The sequence below is a fragment of the Hemitrygon akajei genome, chromosome 7, assembly GCF_048418815.1.
Source record: "Hemitrygon akajei chromosome 7, sHemAka1.3, whole genome shotgun sequence".
Classification (NCBI taxonomy): Eukaryota; Metazoa; Chordata; class Chondrichthyes; order Myliobatiformes; family Dasyatidae; genus Hemitrygon; species Hemitrygon akajei.
In genome coordinates, this window is record NC_133130.1 from 168,395,297 (window position 1) to 168,409,003 (window position 13,707).

Genomic DNA, 13,707 nt, shown 5'->3' on the forward strand with positions numbered 1-13,707 from the left:
GTAGACCTATTGTCTCAGTTTGCTCCTGCCCCACTGAACTCATTTCTGCATACCTTGACACTGTCTTATCCCTCCTTGTTCAATCTCTTCCCACCTATGTTCGTGACACTTCTCCTGCTTTGAATTTTTTCAATGATGTTAAGTTCCTTGGCCCCCACCGTCTTATTTTCATCATGGACGTCCAGTCCCTATATACCTCCATCCCCCACCGAGATGGTCTCGAATCTCTTCGCCACCCCACTCGGGATAGGGTTCCCCTTGTCCTTACCTACCACCCCACCAGCCTCCAGGTCCAACGTATAATTCTCCGTAACTTCCGCCACCTCCAACGGGATCCCACTACCAAACACATTTTTCCTTCCCCCCCTTTCTGCTTTTCGCAGGGATCGCTCCCTACACGACTCCCTTGTCCACTCGTCCCCCCCATCCCTTCCCACCAATCTCCCTCCTGGCACTTATCCTTGTAAATGGAACAAATGCTACACCTGCCCTTACACTTCCTCCCTCACCACCATTCAGGGCCCCAGACAGTCCTTCCAGGTGAGGCGACACTTCACCTGTGAGTCGGCTGGTGTGGTATACTGCGTCCGGTGCTCCCGATGTGGCCTTTTATATATTGGTGAGACCCGACGCAGACTGGGAGACCGTTTCGCTGAACACCTACGCTCGGTCCACCAGAAAAAGCAGGATCTCCCAGTGGCCACGCATTTTAATTCCACGTCCCATTCCCATTCTGATATGTCTATCCATGTCTATTGTCAAAATGAATCCAAACTCAGGTTGGAGGAACAACACCTTATATCCCGGCTGGGTACCCTCCAACCTGATGGCATGAACACTGACTTCTTTAACTTCCGTTAATGCCCCTCCTCCCCTTCTTACCCCATCCCTGACATATTTAGTTGTTTGCCTGTTCTCCATCTCCCTCTGGTGCTCCCCCCACTTTCTTTCTCCTGAGGCCTCCCGTCCCATGATCCTTTCCCTTCTCCAGCTCTGTATCACTTTCGCCAATCACCTTTCCAGCTCTTAGCTTCATCCCACCCCCTCCGGTCTTCTCCTATCATTTCGTATTTCCCCCTCCTCCCACTACTTTCAAATCTCTTACTATCTTTCCTTTCGGTTGGTCCTGATGAAGGATCTCGGCCCGAAACGTCAACAGCGCTTCTCCCTATAGATGCTGCCTGGCCTGCTGTGTTCCACCAGCATCTTGTGTGTGTTATAGTCTTGCCTTGTAGCTTGTTTGTCAGTGAAGTCTTTATGCATAGTTAAAGCATAATTTTAATATTTGCATATTTATTTAGAGATACAGTGTGGAATAGGCCCTTCCAGCCCTTTGAACCACACTGTCCTGCAACCCACCTATTTAACCTCTAGCCTCATCACGGGACAATTTTCAATGTCCAATTAACCTAGTAACTGGTATGTCTTTGGACTGTGGGAAGAAACACATGCAGTCATGGGAAGGAATGTACATTCTTGCTTACACAGGATGCCAGAATTGAACTCCAGTGTCTCAAAAGCTGTAATAGCATCATGCTAACCGCTACGCTACATGTGCTTTCAACAAATCACTCAAATACAGTACATGCTTAGTAAGTCACCTGAACTTCAAAACATTTAGTTCTTTGGTTACTTGTGGCATTTTCCTATGACCACATGATATATAGGGCAACTTTCCATATTGCTTCTTGGGGTTCTACATATCGAAGCATACAGCCTGTGCACAGTATGCCCTAAAACCTCTATTGCTCCATCAGACAATGATGGAATGTGGCTTGAAACTATTTTGTCCTGTGTACAGTAGGTAATCTAAGAGATTCACCAAGCTAATTCCCGAGATTAAAAGGATATTTAATCATAAATGGTTTAACAATATGGTGTTTGGGAGAATGAGGGGTAATCTTGTTGAAAGATAAAATCCATAGAGGGTGTGATCAGGTAGATGTTGAGATGTTTCCTCTGGTGGAAGAAGCTCAAAATGGAAAACATAGAAGATTACGGAGTAGTCATTTAAAACTGAAGTAGGTAGGAACTCAAAATCAGGTTTATTATGATGGACATATGCCGTGAAATTTGTTATTTCACAGCAGCTGTACAGTGTAATACATCAAATATACCATAAATTACAATAAGAAATATATATCAGGTAAATCTCTAGATTTCTCTACCTCGGGATAGTGGAGACTATATCTACATAAAGAGGAAGTGGATTTTTCTTTTAAGATCAGGGTGCTGGTGGTATAGGGAACTGACCAAGGAGAGATGAAGCCTGGAGCAGAACAGCCATGATTTTTCTGAGTGGGAGGGCAGGCCTGAGGAGCCAAGTGGCCATCTCCTACACCCATGTTCTTATTACACAGGTAATCAGTTGTTAGGACATGAAACTACAGTCTCTTTTGGGAGTCAAACTGGGATAAGAATTTCCAACAACCCATTATCCATGTTGATAAGATGGATTTCATTATCAAGTACTATTTTTAAAAAATCACCAGATAAGCCAACTTGCTTAAAACTCTCCATTTATAATAGGCAGGTTCTTCCATTTTGCTTACAATCAAATACACTCTAGAGTGAGTCAGTCCAGACCCACTGCTAGGCATCATAAAAATGTTTTGTAATAAAGAAATCTTATGAAACTAGATTATACTTCCTTAGTGAGAGATTACACTTGCTATCCCATGCAAAGAGTCACGTGGTTCTTTAAGGTTCACATCACTCTGCGTTGTGCCAGTTTATAGCCATGCTTGATTTGAATTATGAAATCACAAAGAACTAAGCCATTCCTCCTCCATTATTCTAATGTGTTCCCTAAATTAGACATCATATATTTCTTGCATTTTTTCCCATGGATAGATCACAATCTGGTGTCAGCACCAACATTATCCTCCACAATTAACTTAACTCAGTGACAGCGAGTTTACCGTGAGGCAAAAAACTGTGTGTTCACACCCTGGAGGAGGGTTTGAAATGACATTGTACTGCAGAAACAGCAAGAAGCTGTGCATTCCAAGATTTCATCTTTAAGATTAGATGTTGAATACATACCTATTCTTTCAAATAGATATGAAAGTTCTCATTCCATTAATTAAAAATAAGCAGAGAAGACCTTTTGTTATTGTGCCCAATATTAACCCATCCAGCAAAACAGAAAAACTGTTTATATTTTATTTTTTAATTTTTATTCAGAGATACAGCGTGGAACAGGTCCTTCCAGCCCTTCAAGCTGCACCACCCAGCAACCCACCAATTTAACCCTAGTCAAATCACAGGGCAATTTGCAATGATCCATTATCCTACTAACTAGTATGTCTTTAGATTGTGGGAGGAAACTACTGGTTCTACATTCCAATACTTAGATCTGCTTTCTCCCTCTAAGCGTAAATCATTGATTTGCCTTTGTCAGTCTGCCATTTTTTCTCCAGTTGTTGCCACTGTTTTTTTTCCTGCCTTCAATTGAAGAATTTCTAACTGTAGGGCTTGTTTCATTATCCTCATCCACAGCTGCCCATCCCCCAACTATTTGTGATGAAGATGCTTTTTCAGGCACCTAGCACTAATTTATTTTTACTTTACTTCTGCTTACTAATTTAATATCAGTTTCATTCTTCCCTAACTTGTATTCATCCTACCAGATACCGTGGTTTGAACTTGTTAATTTTTATTTCTTACACTCTGGGAAAATAACCATGCCCCAATCTTAAGTTGAAGATTGTAAGTTTCATTTATGAGGTAATAGCCATTGAGCAAACTAACTTCTACTTTTAATCAAAAGGTTATCACTGATTAGGTGACCAGGATTTTATTACATGTTGTGACAACTGAGAAGATGAAAGTGGTACTAGCCTAAATTATTAATATATCTATTCACCAATGAAATTCACTGAGCTATGTCCAAAGTTTAGGAATCAGGAGACAGATTCTAAGTAATTAACCAAATACATCCTTTGATTTCTTATAGCCAGAGATGAAAAAGTGGGGTTTAAAGAAAAAGTGTGGTTTTTCACCATAAATGAGCACAGTCTTAATTTTATAACCAGTTATACAAACAAACCATGCAACCTATTTTATAACTTAATAGTGGAATTCCCTTAATTTTAAGGCCTTGGTTATGAACTACAAAAGCCACTTAAGGGCATATATTTATTAGAAGCATTTATTGTAGGTTGAATATACAGTCCCACTGAGTTTCTCACTAAGGAAGCATAATCTAGTTTCATAAGATTGCTGTAATTACAGAACACATTTTACTAACAACATAAATTGGGTACATAAAAACCACTGTTAAACATTCTGAATAGTCATTATTTATTATATGCATTTATTCATAATTTGAGTACTGCATGATAGCAATAAATGTTCTGTGGAGTAACTCAGCAGGTCTAGCAGTGCCTGTGGTAGAACCATGACGACTCTTCATGCATGGTTTCAACCCAAAACACCAACAATTCCTTTTCTCCCACAGATGCTGCTCGACCCACTGAGTTAGAACATAAAACACAGACCAGTACAGCACAGGAACAGGTCCTCTGGCCCACAATGTTGTGCTGAGCCAATTAAATTACCGGTAGTAATCAAAATGGTCAACTAATCTAACTGCTTCTGCCTAAAACTATGTCCATATCCTTCCATTTTCCTGGCATTCATGTGCATATCTAAACATCTCTTAAAAGTCCGTAATGTATCTGCCTCTACCACCACCCTAGGCAGTGCATTCCAGGCACCCACCACTCTGTGAAAAAACTTGACCCTCACATCTCCTTTGAAATGATCCCTCCTCCAGTATTAGACATTTTCACCCTGTGAAAAAAGATACTATCCGTCTACTCTACCTCTGCCTCTCATAATCTTGGAAACCTCCATCAGAACTCCCCTTAGCCTCCACCGCTCCAGAGAAAACAATCTAGGTTTGTCCAACCTCTTGTTATAGCATATGCCCTCTAATCCAGGCAGCATCCTGATGAACCACTTCTGCACCCTCTCCACAACCTCAACATCTTTCCTACAATGAGGTGACCAGAAATGTATGCAATACTCCAGATGCGGTCTAACTACAGTTTTATAAAGCAAAGTTACTCCAGCAGATTGTTTTATTGCTCTACAGTCTAGCATCGGCACTCTCGTGTCTTTATGATACTGAAGAAATCTGACCAGCCAGTATCCATCGTATTTATTTCTTTTAATCGTCGATGTACATTCCCTACCTTGTGCACTCTCCACAAACTACATTTATCTCATGCTTCCTGGGACTGAATACCTTTTGCTATGTTTATGCCCCACCAACCTTGCCCATTGAAATCTTTCCACATCAAGCACATTCTTTATTATCAATCACACTTTCAGCTTCAGTTTCACTTGTTAATCATGTCCTTACATGCAGGTCAGTATATAAGCACAAAAAGCACAAATGCCCCAGTCGGTATTCAGCTGCGTGGAACTGCATAGCACACATATCTCAGTAATTAAAACTCTCAACTTGTTTTCTGCCATTATTGCAATTTCAACCTAACCCGCTACTTTCCCTTGGATCCTATGGACTTCTATTTTCCAGACTGATATAATAATTGGGCCTTTTTTAAATGTTTTGCCAGAATCCACATAAAGTACATCAAATACACAATCCTCAAAGTTTCTTTCTGTATCAAATCAATAAGGCTTCCTTTAAATCAATGCAGACTCTCATGGATTTACATATGTTTCAACACTGCTTTATGTTGTTGCTTAGAACTTTTTCAAATTATTTACTCTTTATTGATATTCAAAAATCCCCACTATTAGGTTAAATGGCCTGTGATTACTCAGCTTAAACAGGGGTTAAACCATGTAACCTCAAATCTTCTGAAAAAACAGCAATTCCCTACCTGGGGTCCACAGACCCGTTGCTTAATGGTTTTGGTGCATAGCATAAAAAAGCTGGGAACCAATGGCAGGCACTACATGAGGCATTTTGCTCCACAGATGGCTGTGAAGACCAGATTATTGAGTATATTTAAAGCATAGGTAGACAGCTTCATTAGTAAGGGCGTCAAAGGTTACAGGGAGAAGGCAGGAGAATAGGGTTGAGATGGATAACAAATCACCCATGATGGAATGGTGGAACAGACTTGATGTGCTGAATGGATTAATTCTGCTCCTTTGTCTTATGGTCTCCAGCACTGACCCTGAAGCCAGAAAAGACAAGAATATTGTATTCTGATCTAACACTTGCCATTCATTGCTTTTAAAACTCTTGGAGCATTGTAAAAATGCGTGACCACTTAAAGCGTCTTTGTTTCCAATGATTTCAATTTCCAACCCTGCATATTTTACCTCCTTATTTTCAATGCTTATATCAACTCCCCCTCTCCCATGACGCCAACAGCAAAGTTTTCATTTAGAATCATACACATCTTCTGTACCCACGAGTTAACTGGTCTACTCTCCGATGGACTTGCTCTGTTGTTTGTCATGCCCCCTCCTTTCCCTTAGTCACACTTCCAACAAACCTAACTCTTGCTGAACTCCTAGACCTGGCAGAAGTTCAAAAGTCAGTATCAGCTCCAGGAGTGGCTGCTTTACCACGGAAGGGGGCTCACTGTTGATTGAGAAACTGAGAGAGCCACTTCAGGTTCTATGGAACAAGAAAAAGCACCAAGGTTGCCTTAATTGCACATGTTACAAGCTTTATGGGAACCATCAAGTCTGTGATAGTCACTGAGTAATGTGTTTACTAGACTGCTGCTAAAATCCACACTACAGTCCTGTTGAAATGATTGACCACTCACTGTATTAAATTGACTGATCACCTACCATGTTAAACTAACTGACCACTCGCCATGTTAGTTTCCATGAAGGTCATTGTTAGTGGACATCAACTTGGTAGTATGACAATTCCAAGAGAGGTGCCAAGAGAAGAACTGTAGCTTGCTCATTATTTTTGTTGGTCTCACTAAATCTTTTGACACTGTTGTTGTGGAGGTCTATGGAAGGTCATGGCCAAATATGGTTGCCCCAAGAAGTTTGTCACAACTGACAATTCCATGATTTTTATTTATTTAGAGATACCGCATGGAACAGGCCCTTCTGGCCTAAAGAATTATGTTGCCAGCAACCCACCTATTTAACCCTGGCCTAATCACAGGACAATTTACAATGACCAATTAACTTATTAACTGGTACATCTTTGGAGCACCTGGAGGAAAACCACACCATCACAGTGAGAATGATACGATGATGATCACAGAGTACTGACTAACGGAGAGTCGTCAGACCCATTCCCAATCACCAGTGGAGTGAAAAGTTGTATATATGTTTAATTTATGTTTTTCTTGTAAACGTTGCCTATCAGACGTTATGCAGGTATGATGCTGGTGCAGGTACGTTTATTACTGCCTCTATACATATATGCAGATGACTATAATCTTTACTTTCAAACAAAACTATGTACCTGCTTCCACACTGTTAAGTATGATATTCTCAACAATGCTGTCTGATGCCGACCCTGTTAAAGAAGACGGAATCAACCAGGACATGAAACCTAAGGGGACTCTGAGCCAAAACCAAAATACAAGAAAGCACAGTAAGGGAACTCCTCTTTGGTGATGACTGTGTCTATGACAATTTTGGCCTCACAATTAGCACAAAGGAAACAGAAATAATGCGCAACTGGCATCAAACAGCACCTCCCTCCCCCACAGAACTAAACATCCTTTGATTGGACAGAGGCTTTCAGAAGCGGGCAAGTTTACATACGTACATTGGCAGCACTCCCTCAAGGTCAGTCAGCGCTGAGAATGAGGTCGACAAAGGGCAGCAAAAGCCTGCTCTGCATTTGGAAGCTTGAGAAGTGTAGTGTGGGAATGAAGAAGAATTTGCCTAAAGACCAAGCCGCAGATGTGCGGATACCCAAATTATGCCTGTAATTCATGGACAGTGTACAGCATACATGCCAGACAACTTTACCATATCTACATGACCTTACTGCACAGAATACTTCAGATCAAGTGGCAAGGTGCACAGATCCTGCCTCAAACAAACCTCCTCATCATTTACGCAATGCGGAACAAATAACAAATCTGGTAGGTTAAGCATCAGATGAATGTCTGATGACATAGCAAATCAGCTACTTTATGGAGAACAAGTGGTCACATGTTGGACAAAAAAAAATTCAAAGACTCTCCTTCGAACACTTCTAAAGTATTTCAACATTGACACATACTATTGGAACAACAACCTACTGTTTTTTGTACCTGCATAAAAATTAGTCCTTGCTCATAAGATGAAGCTAAAAGACAGGAAGCAAAGAAGAAAAGAGGATCTTGAAAATCAAAACCACTCATGCTACATCATCCCTAATCTTCTGTCACCCATGTGAAAGTAATGTTCATCTATTTAGCCATCTTCATACACATCACAATGTCATTACCAATAATAAAATAAAATAACTGGATCCAGAACAACGCACACTCAAGTCTCAAATAACAGCGTGGCACCCGTCACTACATTGTTCTCTGTTCTTTGTTCTAAACAGAGAAATGCCATTGTTATACAGAACTGGCTAGCAGTTATGGATATTGACCTTTGCTTGAATTTGTTACTTAACATTCACAATACAGGTGTTAAAAGTCAATATAAACTATAAGCTGACAAACGATGATACATGAAATTAGTAAAGCAACTGTTCCTTAGTTGGTGTATGTGCTTTGGATCGCTTTGTCCTGTATCCAGACCCCTGGTGTGCAGAGGGAAGCCATGCTCTTCAAAATCCTTTTTCCCCAGACTGTCTGCCCATCAATCTTGCCTGGATATTGTATTAGTCCTCCCCTTACCACTACTTCCAGAACATCACTCGAAGTAGATATTATGGTCCTACTTGAGAACAAGTGCTGAACAACAAGCAACTAAAATGAGAGCATGGAGCATGCGTGCAGTGGACATCTACTGCATCTTGCCCAACTGCTCCTTCTTCACCTGGACAACAGGCAACTCTACTCCAGAAATGTAGCACAGGTCTAAATTGACACAGGCTGCAAGTATTAGACATAGCGACTGTCATGGAAATTATGAAATCAAGGCCTTGTCTGCTCTTTTAAGTAGATGTAAAAGATTCTGTCGGACTATTTTAACAAGAAGCAAGAAATTCGCCATACTCAGTCAACATCACTATAACAGCAATACACAAAATGTTGCAAGTTTTCAGGGGGTCAGGCATTTATCAATTGGCAGCCAACATTTCAGGTCAAGACTCATCATCAGAACTAGAAAGAAACAGGGGAGCTAGCCAGTATAAAAATTTGGTGGGGGGACAGGGAATGGAGCAAGAGTTGGTGGGAGATAAGTGGATGCAAGTGAGAGGGGGGTAAAAGGCAGATGAGGGTGGGAAAGAGTGAAAATGGTCTAAGAAACTGAGACAGGTGGAAGTGACAAAGGGCTGAGGATGGGATCTGATGGGAGAGGACAGTGGACCATGGAATAAAGGGAAAGAAATGAGAAGGGAACCACAGGGAGCAATGTGTACGTGACGGGTAGATCAAGAGGGTAGAGAGGGGAAAGAGGGGGTAGTTGATAGGGCCAGTTGGATAAAGAAAATACAGGATGAATAGTAGGGATTGTTTATTAGAAGTTAAGAGACTATCAAAGTGTTATTTCCTCACAGCTGTGTGTGGGTGTTGATCCTTCTAAACTGCAGCAGTGAGAATTCTGGTCAGGAAAGATGCTGCATAATACAAGTCTTTCTATTCATTGTGATGCTTCCCAGCATTGCTCAATCTTGTTTTCATCAGTTATCCACAAACTAACAATGCCCTTCCATAGGTTGTACCACTACTTACTGCAGAGCTCTGGATAGACATCAACAGATTGTAAATCTCCTGGTTCATCTAAGGCTTATGGTTTGGGAAGACTTGGTATATTCTCAAAGGCGCGCACACACACACACACACACACACATGCATACAGTTCTTCATGAAGTCAATGAGAGCCAAGGCATAGTCATTCAGATCTGAAGATGGGTGCCTGAATATCGTTCACCTCACCGATTCAAAGCAGTCTTGGAAGCACTACCCCGTTTCCCTTGACCGTACTCAGTCTCCATGACTGAGCTGCAGTCCCAGACTCTGCCTATATGCCGAGAGTTGATTGGACTTGCCAAAGTCCAGGAGCAGGATGGGTTGGTAAGCGTTCTTGATGGTGCTGTAATAGTGATCACGTGTGTTGTCTCCTTTGGTTCTGCAGATGGCATGTCGATAGTAGTTGGTTTGAGGCTTGCTCGAGCTAGTTTGGTTAAAGTCCCCATCGATAATTAAGAAAGCTCATGACTGTTGATCATGGTGCACAGCTCTTGCAGTGCCAGCTTGACATCTGCCAGGGATGGAATGTACACCATCGTCAGGATGATGGCAGAGAACTTAGTCGGTAGGTAAAACATATGACACTCAACTTTCTATCAGTGATATAGAGAATACTTGACTCTTTATCAACAACATAAAGGATGACTCTATATCAAAAGCCTAGTCAAAAATACAGCTGGAGAAACAACTGGTTTAAAAACACCGCAGACATCTCCCCACTGAATTCTTGTTTGTACATAAACTTACAAATGTTGATTATGTTAAAACTGTGGACCTTAACAAGCTCTTAAATTGTTTGATAAATAAATTGATAAGCTAAGATCATATTTTCATAACAAGTTATGGGCAGTTATTAACATAAAATACCTCAGCAAATGTGACCCCAGAAGGACAAAATAGAGAGAAAAAATAATCATACATCAGACTGTATTTACTAGCAATGTAATTTTAAACCATCTACCATTATCAGGAATAGTATCCAGGTTCTCACAGATTTAGAAGGCTTCTTGCATGAAGAAATCCTACAGATATTTTTATGATCTTAATAAGATCATCCTCAGCCTTTCTTTTCTATCCCTACCCATTAACCATAAGCTTGCATATCTGGTATCAGACTCTTAAAATATAAAATAAGATAACCAGAATTAAACAGCATTAAAACCATGGATCAGTACAAAGCTTATCAATAACTTCTCTAGAATTTCAATTCTATCCCTCTTGGAAATAATTCTGATGTTGTATGTTCTTTTGCTGTTGCTTTGTTAGTCATTGATTCAGCTTTTCCTGACCTCTGTACTTATTTCTAAGATCATCAAGTAAAATGGGACACATTATTTTCTTAACAAAATATTATATCCGTGCTTCCCAACACTGAAAATCATTTGCCCTTTTGAAAGATTATAAATGTTCTCTTCAAATTTGAGGCATCCCTCAACACCCACTATCCTCACACTATCCATTATCCATTGGTTCCAACGCCTAAACAGATAATATACAGTAAATTGTGGGAGATTGCAACCTTAGTATAGACTCCTGGAAACCCAATTTCCAGTCTCCACTTTCTAAATTAAAGTTAACTATCTGAGTATTTCATTCATTTGTTAACACCAGTTACTCACATTTTACTCTTTGATAAGCTGCCACATTTTGACCTATGGCCTTTTAGCATTATTCATATACTGCATCTCGTACATTATCCTCTCAGCCAAATCCTCTGTTAGCTCTTCAAAGAATTCAGAGACATTGATCAAACCACACTTCAAAAATCCACGTGGATTCTTCACTATTCTATTTCTATTGACTGTCTTTTTGGTTTTGAAATGTTCTCCATTTAAGACTGTTATTAGCACAGCTCTATAGTTCGCTGGACATTTACACTCTTCTTTCTTAAATGCAAGTGTCTGTTAATCCTCTGGAATCAAAGTTTTTGTTATAGATTATACGTTCTGCATCATTGTGCCTTTGTTATCTGTTCTTGGAATTTTTTAAAATACATAATTAGTAATGATCAGCCTAATATATATCTGCTATTTGGATGCTCCTAAGCAGACTATAAAAGAGCAACTCACACATAATATGTAAGGTATAACTTAAATGTTTATTGTATTAACCAAGCCAAGGTAAATGACAACATAATGCTTCCCATAGTTCATTACTGTTTCTTCCATTCTTTATTTTCAGATACAGCACGAATAGGCTTTTCCAGCCTAACAAGTTACACCACCAGGCAACCCACCAATTTAACCCTTGCTTAATCATAGGACAATATACAATGACCATTTAAGCTACTATCTGATATGTCTTTTGATTGTGGGAGGAAAACAGAGCACTCGGAGGAAACACATGCGCACTCGGGAAAAACATACAAACTTTCTTACAGAGGACAGCGGACCCGAGTACAGAAATCTGATACCCCGAACTGTAATAGCGTTGTTAGCCACTGTGCTACCATGGCGCTCCTCCCTTTTCTACCTCCCTTAATTTCTGTTATCAATTAACAATAGGTGCACACGCCACACATTCATTAGCTATCAGGAGAATTTTGTGACATTAACAATTACATTTTGTATCCAGAAAACCCACAAATAAATTCAGAGTATAGTTTTATCAAGCATCAGCCTTCAATCAAAACTGCACTTGCACTGTTAGTGCTAGGTCTGGTTTCAAGAGAAACGTGAAAATAAGACTGCAAAAAGTCCATGGTCACAATTACAAAAATGTAATTTTTAACATTATTAGTATATATTTAGAGCAGTACTTCCCTTATAATCATTAGTGCTTCTTGACTTCACCATATAATTAGGTGGTGTAATAACGTAATTTGAGCAGAAGATTAAATAGTGCTGACACGCAGCATCCGTTTACCTAACAACAGCCAAGCCAGCTGATACATCTCTGAGAGCATCCCGATTCATTCTGCAATGATTCTGCTAGACAGGACAATGACGAGCACCCAAAATTTCAGCTATGCAGTGGAGACCAAGGTCATTTGGCATTTTACAGCAGCATGTTAACGCTAGTTTCATTACAGCACGTAATTTATGAACATCCTCTATGCAATTAATAATTCATATGCTGCAGACTCTTGAGATTTCATGTGGTTTAAAATCCTGGCAATAAATCAAGAATGTTATACCTTGCATAAGGAATTTCACTACCCAGGTACTTATTATTAAGCTATTGGATAGATTTTTGTTGAATGTTTTTATTGGGATATGCCGATAACATCCATTAGATCACTTTTAATTTTTCACATAAAACACAAGGTCGTAAGTGACAAAGCCCAAGGACGTACCATGATTCTCTACTTGCTATTCCAGCTTCCTTTTTGTGTCTTGTCCTGTTCGATGCTCCTTACTTTCTGCAGTCTCCTTTAGCCACTGGTTTTCCTTTTTGCAACAGAACTTCCTCATAAGCTCTTCTAATCCCTCGACAACTCAGATCTTAAAATAGCAAATGGTACAGTAAGGCGTTCTTTGTAACGTACCTAGAGAAAAAGGACACAGCAATTCAAAGTGAAAATTGTGCAGCAAAAAAAAAACACTTGCTCAAGGACTGTAATTTAAAAGATATGATTAAATTAAGGGGAGAATTGCAAATCTGTTTTAAAATATTACGTAACATGGAATGAAAGCTAAATCACAAAACCTACGTAAGATGAGGTAACTACTTTAAAAAAGTGGTTGAACTAACAGCTAAGGCTCTGGGGAATGTGGAACCAGCAGTCTGCAACACACCTAATTGAATGCTTGCTCGATCCATATCACCAAGTTTCTGGATAGATTGAATATGTCAAAATTTCTTTTTTCTCATTTGACATAGTCAGAAACCACAAACCTGCTGTTAAATACAACCACAATATTTAAATGACTGTGAGCAACAC

The 13,707-nt window shown here is 39.9% G+C and overlaps 1 protein-coding gene across 4 annotated transcripts in view; it reads right to left on the minus strand.

Annotated features, from left to right (window-relative positions):
• The window catches only part of strbp (spermatid perinuclear RNA binding protein), a 227,999-nt gene that overhangs the window by 98,202 nt on the left and 116,090 nt on the right, over positions 1–13,707 (minus strand). For all 4 annotated transcript variants that reach the window (XM_073052558.1, XM_073052559.1, XM_073052555.1 and 1 more), the window contains exon 2: positions 13,120–13,311. Coding sequence is in view for 1 of the 4 variants with exons in the window: in XM_073052559.1 (XP_072908660.1) it covers positions 13,120–13,122 (3 nt within the window). In the remaining 3 variants the exon portion in view is untranslated. The remainder of the gene's footprint in view (positions 1–13,119; positions 13,312–13,707) is intronic.